At 39.6% G+C, this 16648-nt stretch overlaps 1 protein-coding gene across 1 annotated transcript in view; it reads left to right on the top strand.

Annotated features, from left to right (window-relative positions):
• SLC9A2 (solute carrier family 9, subfamily A (NHE2, cation proton antiporter 2), member 2) overlaps positions 1 to 16333 on the top strand; it is a 28100-nt gene extending 11767 nt beyond the window's left edge. Inside the window, exons 5-13 of the mRNA XM_010192535.1 lie at positions 3788 to 4005; positions 5166 to 5368; positions 7702 to 7791; positions 8259 to 8329; positions 9806 to 9967; positions 10550 to 10646; positions 11545 to 11676; positions 13551 to 13641; positions 15750 to 16333. Of these exons, the coding sequence (XP_010190837.1) occupies positions 3788 to 4005; positions 5166 to 5368; positions 7702 to 7791; positions 8259 to 8329; positions 9806 to 9967; positions 10550 to 10646; positions 11545 to 11676; positions 13551 to 13641; positions 15750 to 16120 (1435 nt within the window). The 3' untranslated portion in view covers positions 16121 to 16333. The remainder of the gene's footprint in view (positions 1 to 3787; positions 4006 to 5165; positions 5369 to 7701; positions 7792 to 8258; positions 8330 to 9805; positions 9968 to 10549; positions 10647 to 11544; positions 11677 to 13550; positions 13642 to 15749) is intronic.
• Positions 16334 to 16648: the final 315 nt, after the last annotated feature.

The raw sequence follows: 16648 nt of genomic DNA, 5'->3' as shown, positions 1-16648 counted from the left end.
CAGGAATGCACAGTGTTATCAACTAAATAGGATACAAACACAGGGTGCTGCTTTTCTGTTCAAGTAGGAATTCCCTGGCAGAGGAATGGAAGGGAATGAAAGACACTTGTCCCTCTTTTGATAAGTCTGTGTACTTGTTCTCAGGACAAACGATTCTTGAAGCATCTCTGTATAACCCCTGCACTGGGTTACCCAGCTGAAATAGTGAAGGGACTGAGCCATGTTCCTGTCAGCTGCAGTGAGAAAGTCCTCTTCAGAAGGAGAGGAAAGAGCTGTTACTGAAATTAGAGCCAGGCTTGAATCAGGAGAATGGGTGTAAAACATACAGATATGAATCTTAACTTTATCTGCTTGGGTCCATTTCTAATTTTAATGCTGTATTTTCTGCTTACTAATTTCTCATAAAGGCTGTGAAGCAGCAGAACGATTAATTTCTATTTCTCTTTTCTTTTGCAACAGTGAATTAGCAGGCTGAAAGGAACAAACATTGAAACTACTGTAAATTTAGTAGGTCAAGGAAACGTGAGGATTGAACCCAGTGGCCTAGTTTATTGCAGTCATGACAGAAACTGCACTGTTTGTACAGGAGGACTTTTATTCTTCAGAAACACAGAAGGTTGCAGGTTAATTGCAATTAACTGTCTTTTCCCTTCCCTTCTTGACCAAGGCAACTAGCTCAGATCACAAGTAGAAGCCAGAATTAATGTATGTGGATAAGAAATACAAAATAAAACACACCTAAGCTTTTGCTTTGGTTATGGTGATAGTAAAAACTTAGTTTGGAAAGAACGTATTATAACAATATCCATAAAACCTTGCAAAGAAATTGATTTTATATTAAATTCTAACACTATATTGCCATACTGTTTTCAAATGAAATAGACAACAGGTTTTTTTCTAATGCAAATAAGTGTTCTGAAGAGATACCAGATTCATAAAGTTAGCAGTGATTAGTTGTGGAATATTACTTACACAAACAGTAACAAATAATGTACAGCACTGTTTGTTACATTGGTGAACTAACTAATCAATTTGTTGGCACTAATTGAATGAATGCAAAATGTGATTGAAAATGATATTGCAAGAGTGTTGTCCCTTTAAATTCTAGTGGTTAAGCGTGGTAAGTGTTTTAAGTTACAGCTTGCAAAGATCCTGATTAATCTGGTGACAGATTCTTATCAGACATCTATTTACAGTGTCTCCATTACCTCAGGATCCAAAAACAAACCATGTCCAGAACATGCTTCCCTACTCTCTGAGCTGCAGGGCTTTCCTAAGTGACTATAATAATGAAAACTATTTATTTTATGAAGGTAATAAATAGTACTGAGTGTTTTGTGGTATATTTGATGCAGGCCTGACAGCCCTAATGCTTCGGGCAGTAAGCTGCAGCTCTAAGACTCTGAAATGATTGTGGGTCTGGAAATGGCTATTTTGCAGCCTACCCACAGTGTTTTTGTGATATTGCATTTGCTGCCCCTCCACTTGCCAGCTCCACTGTGTGTGCAATTGGCTGGAGGTCACTGGGATGCATCAGGCTCGTTACACTGGTACAGAGAGGCTGTGTACGCGCAGGAGAGCTGTCACAACCCAGGACATAACCTGAGGTATTTGTAGGTCTGCCAGTGCAGCCTGTGACTTGTGAAGAGCTGCTTTGCCACTGAATATGAGAGTTCTGGAGAGTTAAAGTGTTAAGTAGATTTAAGACTCTGCTTTGCATGTACTTTTGAGGTTGGTCATCAGAACTGTGTGTAGACTGAAGAACCTGGGAGTATTCGACAGCTTCCGGGCTTGTGTTTATGTCCTGGCCAAATCATCACTCCTTGTCAGGACAAAATCCATGCATGGCCCTGGTCCACTTCCTGAGGTATGCAGGCACATATATTATGGGATCTATGGGGGGATCTATGACAAGTTCCTAGTCTAGGCAACTGATCAGAACAAGGTGGAGAGCTGCCAAGAGCATCAGCACTCTATCTATACTGGCAAAAATGCAGGACCTCTGTTGTCCCAATCACATGCTCAAACTAGAAACATTGCCTAAACCTATGGGTGTTGCAGGGAGGAAGCTTGTATGCTCTTGAAATCTGCATGAATTCTTCCATGGTGGATCCCACGTAACCATGATGGGCTCTGCTTCCCAGACAGCTTGCTACTCTTGGGCCACAGAGGATCTTTTTCTTCAAGACCATGGTGAAATCAGCTGACAATGAGGAGAGAACTGACAATTATGTCAGTACTAAATGTAGATGGGGGCCTGGGATAGTTTTAGTCAAGCTTTCCTTCTTTTTAGTCTTGGAATTTGCTTAGGGTTGGAGCTAGTTTTTGCATGGCAATGACCATTTATTTTGGGCTGACTAGATCTGCCTTTCTATCACCAAGTGTAGGTGGACAAAAATACCAGATGAAGGCCAGGTTAGATGCACTGTTCTGCTAGCAAACCCTTTCCTCCTGTATTTGTAAGCTACTGTCTGCCCCTTGGGACTGCATCTGTCCCAACATTAGACCCTCTTCCCTGAGTTTTATTCACCCTGATGTGCCTGAAGGTGTTATGCTGCTTGACAGATGCCAGTAGCGCTTGCTGTGCCCTCTACAGATGTATACATGTCCTCCAGATTCATCTCTCAGAGGTAATGCTGCCCAGTCACTTTGAGGATGTGGATGTGTTAGTGAGGTCAGAGATCTACAGCTGTGTTTCAGATCTTGGCTATTGTCCTCCAAAGCAGGCCTCTCTGGCTCAATGTAAGAGAAGGAAACTTCTGGGTGAAACTAACTTTAATTGATTAGGAGAAACATATTCAGAGTCTGCCAGTGACTACAGCTTCAGCTGCTGCTATGGACACCCTCTTGCAAAATGCTAAGAAAGTTTACCATGCATAGGTCCTTTTAAAGTTACTGCTGCTTCTGGGATTCCTCTTTCTGCTTTGTAATTTTTTTTAAATCCCTTCTTTTAGATGAAAGAACTTAGACATATGTGTTCATAATGTCATGGGCAACCACACTGAACAAGTGATGTGCAGCCAGTGATGTAATTCTTTGCTTTCCCCACTGATTAAGAAACTCTGTTTACTAACACAGGCTGAGAACACAGATGCGTAGGTGTACTTACAGTAAGCTCTGTCTGTTCTCTCATGTATCAGCCGAGATCCCCATTATCATTCATTTGTAGGTGCTTTAAATATGCAACAGCACCAGTGTGATTTCTAGTGGTCGTTTTCTCTTATTCAGCCCTATGAACAGGCAAAGCAAGCAGTGGCCCAAAGTGGTGGAGAATGACAAACTGACTGTAGCCTTGCTGCTTACTTTTCCTAGAAAGGGGAGCTGGCTACTGTTTGTTTCCTCTCCATTGAGGAGAGGAATGCTTTGGTGGGAAAAATGCTAGTGGGTGGGAGGGAAGCCCTCCCCCAGGACATGTAGTTGCCATCCTGTCTGATGTCCCTCAGCATCAATAGAAGCAGCAATTCCTGTTTTCCAGGGATGCCCCTGGCTCTCCTCCGCTCTGCCTCTTTCAAAACCCTGGATTTGAATTACCCCTGCACAGATATGTGGATTTAGTATGTTACAAAATGCTCCATATGCTGATGTCTTCTCAGAAAACTCCTCACTGTGGAAAAAAAATCTCATGCCCAAAACTGTAGGTTCATCAATAAATATGAGATTGGTTATGGAATACATTATGCTTTGCATTTTAAAGAGGACTATGGAAAAGTGAATAATATTCTGTAGAAATGAGAGAGGCTAAAAAAGAATCAAGCCAATAAAATACAGGTTAATGTTTGCCTTTCAGGATTACAGCATGTGCCATGACAATGAATAAATATGTGGAGGAAAATGTTTCTCAAAAATCCTATACGACAATAAAGTATTTCATGAAGATGCTGAGCAGTGTCAGTGAGACCTTAATCTTCATCTTCATGGGAGTGTCTACAGTTGGGAAGAACCATGAGTGGAACTGGGCCTTTGTTAGCTTCACCCTCCTTTTCTGTTTAATCTGGAGGGCACTGGGTAAGCAAGTCTCAGACTACACATCAATATTCTTTGCAAGTGAAACTTTTTTACATCTTCTCAAGTAGCAAATGCCAAAATTTAGAGAGGGTCCCATCAGCTTGTAGAATGGTCTTCTTATTTGTAACATGTCCCAGATCGCAGGGTCAGCTTCCACCTTCTCCCAAAATGGAACATAAAAATCAGCATTAAATATCAGCATAAATAGCATTAAAACAGGAAATGCTGTCGTTGAAGTGTTGTTCAGGTATATATTGTGGAAAAAAAAATCCTGCAAGAAACTGCTTGATCACTCCTGAGTTTGCAGCACTAGCTCTTATTTTTTTTTACCTTGTGACCAAAGTGCAGGTCAGGCTCATACGTCTTAAACATGCACCTAGCCCCAGTTTCATGTGTAATGATTCAGTCCTTCCGTGTGTAAAGGCTCATGCTTTAACCTGCCTCTGCACCCCTACTTCCAGCTCCCAAGTCTCCCCCCAGTGCAGAAATCTGGACTAGTTTCCCTCCTAAACCTGTAGCCCCACCATTAATACTTTATGCTGAAAAGCAACCTAGCAGCCTGACTGCTCCCCAGCTCCTGGTCCCCCATGCTTGCTCCCATCACCTGCCTTTATACCTTTACTCCCATCTGCCACATCGCTGGAGCCTTTGCCTTCAGTACACCAGCATGCACTGGCATCTTCTCCCTTCATCCCCAGTCCTGCATCCTTCCTGTCTGTGCAACTAACATTAAGTGAGTGAATAGAAGTTTGCAGGATTCAAAGCAAAGATTGATGGGGGTGACAAGCCAAAGTATTCAAAAGCACCTCAAATCCTATAAAAAAAATTAGGAGTCTTGGTCTGTGCTGACACAGAGAATTATTACTGTTATAAAGGTGCAGAGTCTAGCAGATAGCTGTCTTGTGGAGATCAATGAGCTGCTTCAGGTCCTAAATCCAGCTGACCTGAGGTAGTTAGCTCACTAAATATGTTTAAGATGATGCTCCTTAAGCACTTTAATTTTTTTTCTGTGGTGTTTTCAAGCAGCTAAGTTACATTTCATTTTTTCAATAACATATAGGCAAGAAGCAAATAAAAGTGTTTTAAAAGAAATATTAACATTGTGGGGGATTTCTGTGTAATTTAATTTCCCGTTTTTTCTCTATTTTTTTTTCCCTCAGGTGTTTTTGTTCTAACTCAGATCATTAATGTGTTCCGGACAATTCCTCTCACTTTTAAGGACCAATTTATTATTGCCTATGGAGGCCTCCGAGGAGCTATTTGTTTTTCACTTGTATTTCTGCTTCCTCCTGCTGTGTTTCCCAGGAAGAAACTGTTCATCACTGCTGTTATCGTGGTGATATTCTTTACCGTTTTCATTCAGGTAATGCCTTTCCTCTTCTGGACTTCTTCTTTCTCAGACAGGTTGTGAATAAGCAGTGGGTAGAAAAACAAATGTCCTAACTTACTGGAAGGAACATACTTGAAGGTCCTCTCCATGGCCATAGTTTAAAAAAAGAATGCTATGCAGAAAGGTAGCACAAGTATGCCAGATACTAAGTACTTATGCTAACATATAAGTAGTATTAAGTATTTAAGACCTAGTGAGGTTGAAGTAGAGATAAAAGATAATCTAGGTACAGCCCCAGCACTAATTACTTCTTAGAATTCTTAAAGTTGTTCATTTACTCAGGAGTTCAGTGTTCAATGCAGTGCACAGTGAGCAGGGGATGGAAGACACTGAGGGCACTGAGAGAGGAAGGGGAGTTTTTGGGTCTGGATGTTAGGCAGTGATGCTACAAACCAGCTGGACATCCGTCCAGAAGCACCTGGTGTGCAGAAGAATGTGAAGAACAAGCTGTGAAAATAGGTTTTGAAAGACAGAATACTTTAAAATATGGAGGTAAATGGAATGTGTTAAGAAGTGCAGCATGGTTTACCAAAGGGAAACCTGGTATCATTCTGTGATAAGGCAATTTATTTTCTAGAGTAATCTCATCTAACTGGACTATTGCAAAATCTTTAGTGGTGGGGGGCTACACAGGAGACTGTTAGCTTAACTGCTCATTAAGCTGAGGTTTAGATGGACATTAGACTGATTGAGTGAACTGGATGAGTGAATGAGGAAGGAGCTGACAGTTTCTCCTATAAAGGTAAATAGAAGTATATGGTCCTTTGGGTCAGAAAGGACCTCTGGGGGTCTCTAGTCCAACACCATGCCCAAAGCAAGGCCACCTTCAAAGCTAGTTCATGTTGGAATTCCTCAAGGATGGTTCCTGCAGATTGTTGTGTTTAATATTCTCAGTATTGACCATTGCACAAAAGCGTAAGAGTTTTTTGTTGCTAATGTTTCTTGATGACAGGGTTTGGAAGTTGTTGTCAGGGTGACAGCGAGATGAGGTGTCATGTAGAAAGAAAATAATAACTAAGAGTCAATATGATACAAACAGAATTATATTTAACAGCAATAAGTGCAAATGTGTTCTTGCTAGGACTTTCTTGCTAGGTATTTATCTTATGAAATGGGAACCTTTCATTTGAAAACAAATACAAAAAAAGGAAAAAGACACAGGTGTACTAGTTGATAATGGGGTAGATTTTAAGCTGCCAATGCAGTGGCAACAGAAGAAAGGCAAATCTGATCTTAAGACATACTGAGACAGGTATTTCCATCAGCAAATAGCATCATGTTCTAGAGTGATCACAGGACTGATAAGCCTGTCGTGCGAAAGGAGACCAGGATGCCTTGGTCTTAGTAAAATGAAGGAGAAGGGGGACTATAATTACTGTTTATGTGAAGGAGTGAACACCAGAGAAGGCGGAACACTGTTTAAACTAAAAGGACAGATGTTGGCACAAGAACAAAGTAGTACTAAGTGACCATGATGCAATTAACAAGCAGCTTTCTAATTATCAGAACAATGAGGTTCAGGATGAGTGTTCCAGTATGAGCAATGGGGCAAAGAAACCTAACTACTTTTAAGATAACGCTTGATTCATTTATGAAAAGAAATATGTGACCTGGTTGTCTTGGATAGTAGGGACTGATCTCAACGTGATGAGAGATTAATTCTTCTCCCTTAGGCTAGTGTGCCTGTACAAATAAACAAATTATGTCAATTCTTCCACAAATAATTGTTCAAACCCATTATATCATTCTGGGATAGCCAAAACTTTTTGTTCTTTGAGAATAATCAGGTAAGGACACAAATTTAAAAAAAGTCTTAGTGACATGATCTTGAATAGCAATTTTAATGCTACTTTTTACAAATCTTTTGAGTATCTGTTTTAGAAGAAATCACTGTAAAAGAGGACTTTATGTGTTTGCTTTGGAATGATGAGGTATTTGTTCATTAATTCAGAAAACAAGGGTTTTTCTAAGGCATAACAGAATTTAAAAAAATAATTTTAAAAATATTATGGATGGGGTAAGTGATGTATTCCTGATGCTTAGAGGATTTGTTAGGTTGTCTCTCTTGGATCACTTAGCTCTAGGTAGTCCCTTCTTTCTGTTGTGTTAGTGGAGTCCGTGTGCTGAAAAGGACTTCATAGCTAAGTGTTACACCTGCTAATCACAGGAGTGAATTCTCTATTATAATTATTGTGTCAGGCTGGATTTTGGGGTTAGGGAGGTGAAAGGGTATCCAGAGCTAAAAAGGTATCCACAGCCATTTTCAGTTTTCTGAAACTATTTTTCTGGGTTTTTTTTCTTCACAGGGAATAACAATTCGCCCACTGGTGGAGTTTCTTGATGTCAAAAGGTCAAATAAAAAGCAGCCTGCTGTCAGTGAAGAAATTTATAACAGGGTATGTTGCATCTTCAGTGTCATAAATGAAACCCTCATATAGTTGAAATTCCTAGTGGCTTTCAGTAAGACAAGGATTCAGCACACAGTATTACAGAGAGGCACACGCTCTTAGATTTCTTTTTGATAGTTGTTATACGCACGATAACTATAAAGCTTATATTTAACCTTTGGCAATTACCAAAATAAGCTTTATTACATATAATGAGGAGCTGAACAAGACTTAAGTTGTGGAAATGAGCAACTGACTTCTGTACTTTTGGGACTGTGAGGTAAGGAAGAAGCTCCAGGGGAACAAAACAAAATTGAGCTCTGAGATTGGTTAGACTGCGTTTAGTTATACTGAAGCATCATCCTGAATTCTGACTAGATATTTCTGTTCTGAAGAAAGTTAAACGAATATATCTAAGGGCAAGCTGATGTCTTGTGTCTATAAGTTTATATAATGAACTGACATTTCCCCTTTAGTTCTTTGACCACGTGAAGACTGGAATTGAAGATGTGTGCGGGCACTGGGGTCACAACTTTTGGAGAGATAAGTAAGAATAGCATTTAAAACTCTTTGTTATACAGGAGAGGCTGAACTGGCTCAGCAGCAACAAATGAAGGCTGTTGGGCATCGTATTTCATTTTCAGCATTTTATTCCTGAAAGCGGATGGTTGTTTTTAGAACATGTGGGTTACAAAGGAAAAGCAGCAAAACAATGTCTTTTTACTAAACCACAAGCAAGTAGAACAAAACCTCCAGCTGGGAAGAAACACAGCCCTCTGATCCCAGGGTAAAGGACTGTACCTTCAGCGGGTGCATGCCATCTCCCTATTTCAGACTGTTTCAGAGCATTTCCTGTATGTCTGCTGAGCCTTTCATCCCATCCGGCTTTCGTCCTGCAAATTGTATATCTCTGCGGTGTTAAGTGAGGAGTCAGTTCTCTACTTGATGGGAGACATACAAAAGCTTTGGGTCTTTCTCTAGAAAGAACAAGGCTCCAGCTGGCATGAGGTGCATGAGAGATCCTAACGGCAGGCAGCTCCACAGTTCTTGATGGGATTATTTAAGATTTAGTGTCAGTTAAGGAGATTACCACTGGTAATACTTGAATAATTCATGTTTTCAGTTTAGCTGCTGAATCATCGTTATCACTGGTTTGGATCTAACTTCCTTTTCTCAGAAGCACGCTTTTTTATACCTAAATCCTTTAGACCCAAAGCATGGGCATTGCTCACCCACCTTCTGGTCACTGTTCCAACAAGAATTTAAATGTTTTCTGCAAAAAGGAATAAAATCAGCAGAAAGAGCTGAGTAGAGCTCTCTCCAAATGACTTGAGGGCTTGACAGTGAGGATACTCTCCTGACAGATGCATGACATGGGTACAACTTTCCCTTACTCAGCCTGGTTCTCCTCCAGCCTGTGTGAAATCTTTAATTAAACGGATTACAGAGAAAAGGAGGGTCCCACCTATTCATGACCTTCAGAAACATTTTTGACCTAAATTCAAGAATAATTTCAGAATGGCCAGAGGGTAAAATATTTTCTGACAAACAGAATCAACCCAGCTGTAATCAATATTTTTTCACTAAGCATCCAAGAGGGTTGCAGAGGAAGGGACAACTTCCAAAGCTTTACAAAAGTAGGCTAAAATTTCAAAGAAAAAGCAGTCAGTGCAAATTTAGACCTTTTATTTGTTATTACAGTAAATATTTAATGTTCTCTTTGTCTTAATGGAAATAGAGAATTAAAAATAATATTGTCTAACAACATGGAATACCTAAAAGTTAAAAGTTACTGCTAGGGAGACTGTCCATTAACGTATTAACCAAAAAATATAGGTTAAGTCTGTTTATCTGAAGCAAAAATGAGCTTGACCCTTTATTATGTTACTCAGCACTAGGTTATTAATATGAACAGACACATTCCACATTCCTCCTTCACAATTGCGTTAGCAACAGTATATTGGCTTTCCTTAACTATGCACAGTAAAAATTAACTGGTTGGGTTGGTTTGCTGCCCATACAGGTTTAAAAAATTTGACAACAAATACCTGCGGAGACTTCTTATCCGGGAGAACCAGCCCAAATCCAGCATTGTTTCTTTATACAAGAAGCTGGAAATCAAACATGCCATTGAGATGGCAGAGAGTGGAATGATAAGCAAGGTCCCATCATCGGTGTCTCTCAGGTAAGCAAGCGAGACCAGCGTGGTTGACCGTTTCGGCTGGCTCACCTCATTTATTTCACAGCCTCATCTGCGTAGGCAGGATAATCGCTTTGACTTAGGACACTTTGTGTCCAAATGTCACCTGAACAGTAAGTGGATACGAACCAAGAGCGTTTTACTTGTGCCTCACACATGAAGCACTCAGTGAGCTGTGTTCGTCAGGAGTGTGCAGTTTTACAAGGGCAGCTGCTCACGGGAACATTGATTTGCCCTGCAGAGCGGAGCTGGACTTGAACCAGTGCCTGTACATCTGCTGCAAGTAGCTATGGGGGAAGCCTGAGGGGCATTTTGAAAAGTGCCTTAATCAAATTTACAACTTAATGTAATGTATATCAAATTTTGGAGACTGAGTTTTGAGTCTTAGCACTGACCTAAATGAGATCAAGGTTTCATTCCTGTGTGTTACATTTTTACCTCTTCCTTGGTTGTAAATAATGTTGTTTCCAACTCTAACAAAGGAAATAGTTCAAATGTAATTTCCAATCATGCAAATAAAAACATTCTTCCTCTCTCTCTCTCTTTCCTTTTTTTTTTCTACCACAGTGAGTATCATGAAGGAAAAATAAAGCCACTTTCTCCCACTGAAATGGAAAACATGCGAGAAATATTAACAAAGAATCTCTACCAAATACGACATCGAGTAAGGATGAAGTTTTGCATACTTAAATATCCCACTACTCCTTGAATTTATTGATTGCCTTCCTAACATGTCTTTGGGCTAGTGCAGCACCTGCTGTACTACAGCATAATAATTAATGTTGTTGTTTACTTCTGTGAATCCACGTCCTATCATATATACAACAACACAGTTGTAGTCCTTTGTGTAAATAGCTTAACTGATCTTAAGCTATGATAAAGATTAATGTTTTTGTTTTCTTATTATCTGCAATATACTTGTGTTACTTAAAAGGGACTATAGGTGCAAATTCAGCACAACATTTTTCCACTTACATCAGTATTTTGGTAACTTCATGGTAACGGGATTAGATTTCCCATTTGCCTCCAGTTGTGAAGTTGTTTGTATTAAAAGCAGAGGTGATGAGCGGGAAAAATAGTGAAATAAAATTTAAAGGACATTTCATATTTACCCTCCTATGGCTAAATAGTTTGAATGTCTGAGCCCTTGGAAAACATTCAGAAGTGGAGCAAGCTTCAGCTTCCTGGAGGTAAAAATGACAGCCCCCTCGGTGATTCATCTTACCGCTTTCAAATGTGCGTCCTCTATTGACATACTGACTGAGCTAGTACAATGTGGGGGTAAACAGTGTATTAAGCCAGCTTTTTCCAATTCTTCTTTCATTATAAATATCAGCAGGTTAAGAAAACCAAACAAAACAGGTGTTTGTGAAGCAGATGACTAAAAAATGCTGGCATAATTCCTTCTCTTGTTCGTGTTCATCTGCAATATGATTTTGCTCACAAGGACTTACGATGCTTAGGAAAACATTAAAGCAAAAAGCCTGTTCTGCAGTATGCATATAGTTCAACACATTTGACATTATGCTTTTCAGAATGTGACCACTGTCTTTATATTTCAGACAATGTCATATAACCGACATAGCCTGGCTGCAGATGCAAATGAAAAGCAGGCCAAAGAAATTCTGATCCGACGCCGGCACAGCCTTAGGGAGAGCCTGAGGAAAACGAACAGCCTATCAAGAGAAAGACCGGTACTCGCATTTTATTTGTTTTGTAGGAAGCAGTTCTTTGTAGCTATATGTCATGCAGAAAAAGATCTTCTGAAATGCAGAAAAAAATACTGAATTTGGAAGAGAACTGCACATATGTCACATTTACACCTTGAGTTGCACACATGGGCTTCTTATTTTGTGTTAACCCCTTCAGCAATGCATCAGTCTTGTAGAATGTGATATGGGAGTAGGATCTGCTGCCATAATTTTATCTCAGAGGAGCTGAACATGCTTTGTACACAGTGTACTTCTAAAGTATGGTCTGTATTCTTTATCATTATTTTGATGAAGGGTGGATGATCAAGTTTGAAAATAACTTTGAGACAGAAAGACTACTTACAGTATGCTCCAAAATATGGGAAAGAGAATGTTTAATCCAGTCAGTCAGAGTATGCTCTTTATTTGAAAAATGCTGTGGGCTCTTTAGTATTCGTAAAATGTAGTCAGGACTTCAGGTTTTGACACAGAATAGGAAAACTCTTGCCACCTACAAAAAATGCTGTGGCATCATAATATTTGGGACTCTGAGGCAATCCTGCAATACCTTCACTGTAAGCATCACAACCATATTTGAATAGAGCACAATGATTCAGCAGAGAAGCTGATCCCTCAATTCACCTTCCCATTTTAGGTATCAGGGAAATTAACCATCCTGTAGATATGTATTTTCATGTTACAGGAATACTTGGCGACTGTTGTCTTCATTGATACAGTTGTCCTTCAGCAGCTGAGGCTGGAATGATACACCCAATAAATGCTATATCTCATTTGTGATCATTACCAGGGCTACTGTGGTGTTAATTGTGACGCTCAGTCTGTTCTTGAATGTCTTTTTCCCTCTCAACCAGAATTACATATGTTGTCTTTGTCATACAAATAATTATTTACTAGGCGGAATAATGAAGAGACTCAGCAGGATCAAGACATTTTTGGGGCAGGGAGAGAAACATGCTGTCTGACAGCTTTTTAAAATGCACAGGCTGTAATTTAAAAAATAATTATCCTTAGATAAATCCACCACAGAGGGTAGTGTAGTGGTCCTGAGCAGCACAACAGTATCCAAAGAGGAAAAAATGTCTCATGGAAAATAAATTTCCGTTCAGATTCCCTTTGAGTGTGCAACAATGAATGGTACAAGTAGAGGAGAGTTGGTAGACTGTAAAGGTTTTAAAAAGTGTTTGTAACAAATGTAAGAAAGGATGCCCTTGAGAAACTTTTAAATTAAAAAAAAACAAACCAAACCAAACCAATCTGTCCTGGAAAGTACCTCTCATGTTCCAGGAAGTATAAGGTGTGCTGTGCACCCGGGGCCTTTGGAGCTTAGTCTTGGGAAAACAAGGATTTTATGCCCTGAACTGGTAAATGATCATGCTGGTGCCTAACTTCCACATCAGCTTCAATGTGACTAGTCAACTGTATAAAGTCATTTATATGTATAAAGCGCTTGCAGGATCAGAATGCAGATTAGTTCTTGTGCCTGAGCTTCAGCCTCAACTTAATTTTTGCAGCTGACTAATAAAAAAATTCAAACTGGAGTTGCAGGAAGTGGTGCCATGCTTGCAGCCTTTGCCTTCTTTAGGAAAACTTCTACAGGTAAGGTTGAGGTTAGAGAGCATGCATTTATTAACTTCGTTCTCAGAGGGCACATCACTAAGCTTTCTGTTGTTTAAACTGCTTGAGATTACTCAGTCTTTATCTTAGCACAGACCTCAACCAGCAATCAACGTTAACTTGAGTGTGTAGTAAAAGATCACATATTAACTAATCCCAAACTACTCTCCAGCCCTTTAACTGCTTAAACCCGTTCAAACCTCTGCAGTAACTTAACATTTCTTGTAATTCTTTGCACACAGGCTGCTGCAAATACAAAAAGATTCCTTTCACTTCCTAAAAACACTAAACTCCCAGAGAAACTACGAGTGAGAAATAAAACAACTTCCAGAGGTAATGAGAAATTTTCTGCTGTCTCTTACTGCACTGCAGTCATTTTGTCTACACAGAAGGAAAGTTTTTCCAGGGATGATGTAAAGAAATCAGCGTATTAATTTTCAAATAAATATTACATGTTTTATATGCACATGCTTTCATTCTAAAGTTAATACCTTTATAACATATTTCTAGGTGTTGGATATTTAGCAGAGATCTTAGAGCTTTAAAAGCGATGGGTTCTAGAGCGGGTATTTGAATATAGAGATATGCTCCAGGACAGAGTCTTGTGGGGCTTTCTCAGTTTAAATGACATAGTGGCATAGTCCTCCCAGCACATCTCCTCATGTGAATAAGCAGCAGCTCAAAATTCTTCAGCACCAGAAATACTGCCATGGCTCATTCTCTTTGTCTTTATTCCATAATGCCCAGATCTCTGTCTTGGATTGTGAGCCTATTTGGTTTCTTTTCTCAGTGGATTCAGGGGACACTGCCCTGAGAGCCAGACCAGAGAGAAGAATGAGGACATGAGGTCTGGTTTATAGTTCTCACAAAGAACTTCTCAAAATGCTGTGGTTTACAATGAAAATGGATTTTTTTTTCTGCCTAAACTCACAAATGTTTCCTATTGGAGTTCTCGAAATCTAACAGAAATAATAAATCTGGAGGGAGACAACCATTTGATGTGAAAGCTTTGCCCAATTCTCTATTACTTTTGATTATTAGTGGTTGTGTTACCATGCTTGCACCATGCTCAGGAGTATTCCCTTTCATCACAAGCAGCCATCAAGATCTCTTGCTTGGAAGTTTAAATTTCTGCACAACCACTTAAATGTCTTGATCCCCATCCCAATTAGTTTCCCACTCTTCTAAATTAATTTAGCAATAGACCATGTTTATTTCTGTTAATAATTACATCTTTGCTTTTCTGAATATAGGATGCCTTTTATTCTGTAGTTATGTCTGCTGAGGTCACCTACTGCCACCAAGAATTAAAGAGGAAATGTGCCTCCAGATTATTCAATTGTCAAAAAATATATTATTTGACATATTCCGGGGGGGTGGGGGGAAGCCTGCAACCAAAGTCTGATGAAGACCTAGCTTGATACATAATGATCTGGGTGAATGGACAATTATGTGGTAATATTTTTTGTTGACCCCTTTCTTACCTTTTAAAAAGAAATAACATGTAGGCTACTACTGGAAGTTGTTCTTACAACAGTTGCACTATTCACAATTCTTTGCTTTGATACATTTAAAACATCCTAACTGACTTAAGACTAAGAGCAAATTTGAGGCATTCATAAATGATTGTTAAAATGATTATCAAATGACTGAAGTGTGCAAGTTTTGATGAAGATGTTAGTAAATTTTAAAGAAGTCTGCTGGGAAAAATACATGCACATGCACACATCCAGAATGTTTCCAGCTTGGTTTACACAATAGTGCTCATTTAATAGTATTGCCTGAATGACTATGCCAGCTTTCCCTTGACAATTTTCTACCCTGCTATGAGGGAGTGAAAGAGTCTGCAGCACTTGAACCTGTGAGATTTTCTTTGCTGTCTTACATTCAGGTGTATTAAGGGTGGGATGTTTCCTCCCATCTACACATTGACCTTGGGAGATCACTTTTTGGTGAAGTATTGACACTCCTTTTCCAAAGTCAAGTTTCTAGAGCCCATGTACATGTTGTGCTCTTGAAATGCCTCTCAGATTAGATTTCATGGGGTGTGAGGGTGAGAAATCTCATTTTTTTATCCTGCTTGGATACAAAGATGAGACTGGACTAGACCCCAAGTAGCTCAGAGACAGATTGTTCCATGTCCAGAGCCAGAACTGGGGATATGTCAACTCAAACAGGGGGGCACCTCAAACAAGGAGCAGCTGAGTGTGAGCTTTCTAAAAAATCACAGTTTTGAGGGGAGGAATATCTGTAAGTCAAATCTATCCTCTGTCCTGGCAGAGTTAAGTGTCTATTACTGGATCTAATCAGAAAGCACTGAATTTAGGAAAAATAGGAGAAATTTCTTATATGACTGCTAGTGCTCTGTGTGCTGTTATTTGAATTTTGCTGAAACACTATTATTCTGCACCTAAAATTTTAATTTTGTTTTCAATTAACAGTGGGTGATAGCAGTGACTCTGAGATGGATGCCGCTACCACAGTGCTCAATCTAAGACCCAGAGCAGGGAAAATCTTGAGAGACCAGAGACTGAGACAGCAGAGGCCACCACCTGAGTTTCGGGTGGAGTGGAAGAATGAAGTTGACGGGAGCCAGGATGGCCGAGGAGAGCAACAGGAGCCAAGCACCTTGCCTCAGCCGTCCATTGGGTTCAGGCAGCCACTGCTAACGAGACCAAGATTTGGCACTTTGAGCAGGGAAGATTTGACTGCAGACCATGGGTCGGCAAGACCTACGCCACCACCCCGGTTAGTTAGGCAGGCATCGCAAGGGGAAAGGCCGAGAAATAAGCCTGAGAACCAGCCGTACTGAACGTAGCAAGAAGAGGTTTATTGGTAATAAACCATGGGCATAACCAATTAGGATTCTAAACTATCTGATCAAACTATGGGATCCATTAAAAAAACCACCAAACCAAGCCTCAATATGGATCTAACCACTTCCATTTGGTAACATCAATGCCATTAACTACGTGAAAGGAATACTGGAGCAATTGCAAAGCTGAAGACATTTAAAAAAAAAATTTCTTTTATAAATAACTTATGGAAATGCTTTAATTACATTATTTCCACCATTAAGATAGGATGGAAATGTGCCTTATCACATCATCTCTTGTGGAACCAAGTCATGCAGGTTCAGTACCTAGTTACCCATTGAAAATCATTGTTGAAAGTCCGGTGATGAATGGGTTCTTAAAAAAATCCTGTATAATTTCAGATCTTATTTATAATCAAATAATATTTGTTTTAACCAGAGCTTTAATATGAGTGACACTGAAAATTGCACAATGCACCTATCATATAGACTTTGTAAGAATAAATATATTCCTGAAGCCCAGTT

This window comes from Mesitornis unicolor, unplaced genomic scaffold (genome assembly GCF_000695765.1).
Source record: "Mesitornis unicolor isolate BGI_N332 unplaced genomic scaffold, ASM69576v1 scaffold32519, whole genome shotgun sequence".
NCBI lineage: Eukaryota > Metazoa > Chordata > Aves > Mesitornithiformes > Mesitornithidae > Mesitornis > Mesitornis unicolor.
The sequence above is the reverse complement of the archived record's forward strand: the minus strand, read 5'-3'. Positions and strand labels throughout refer to the sequence as shown.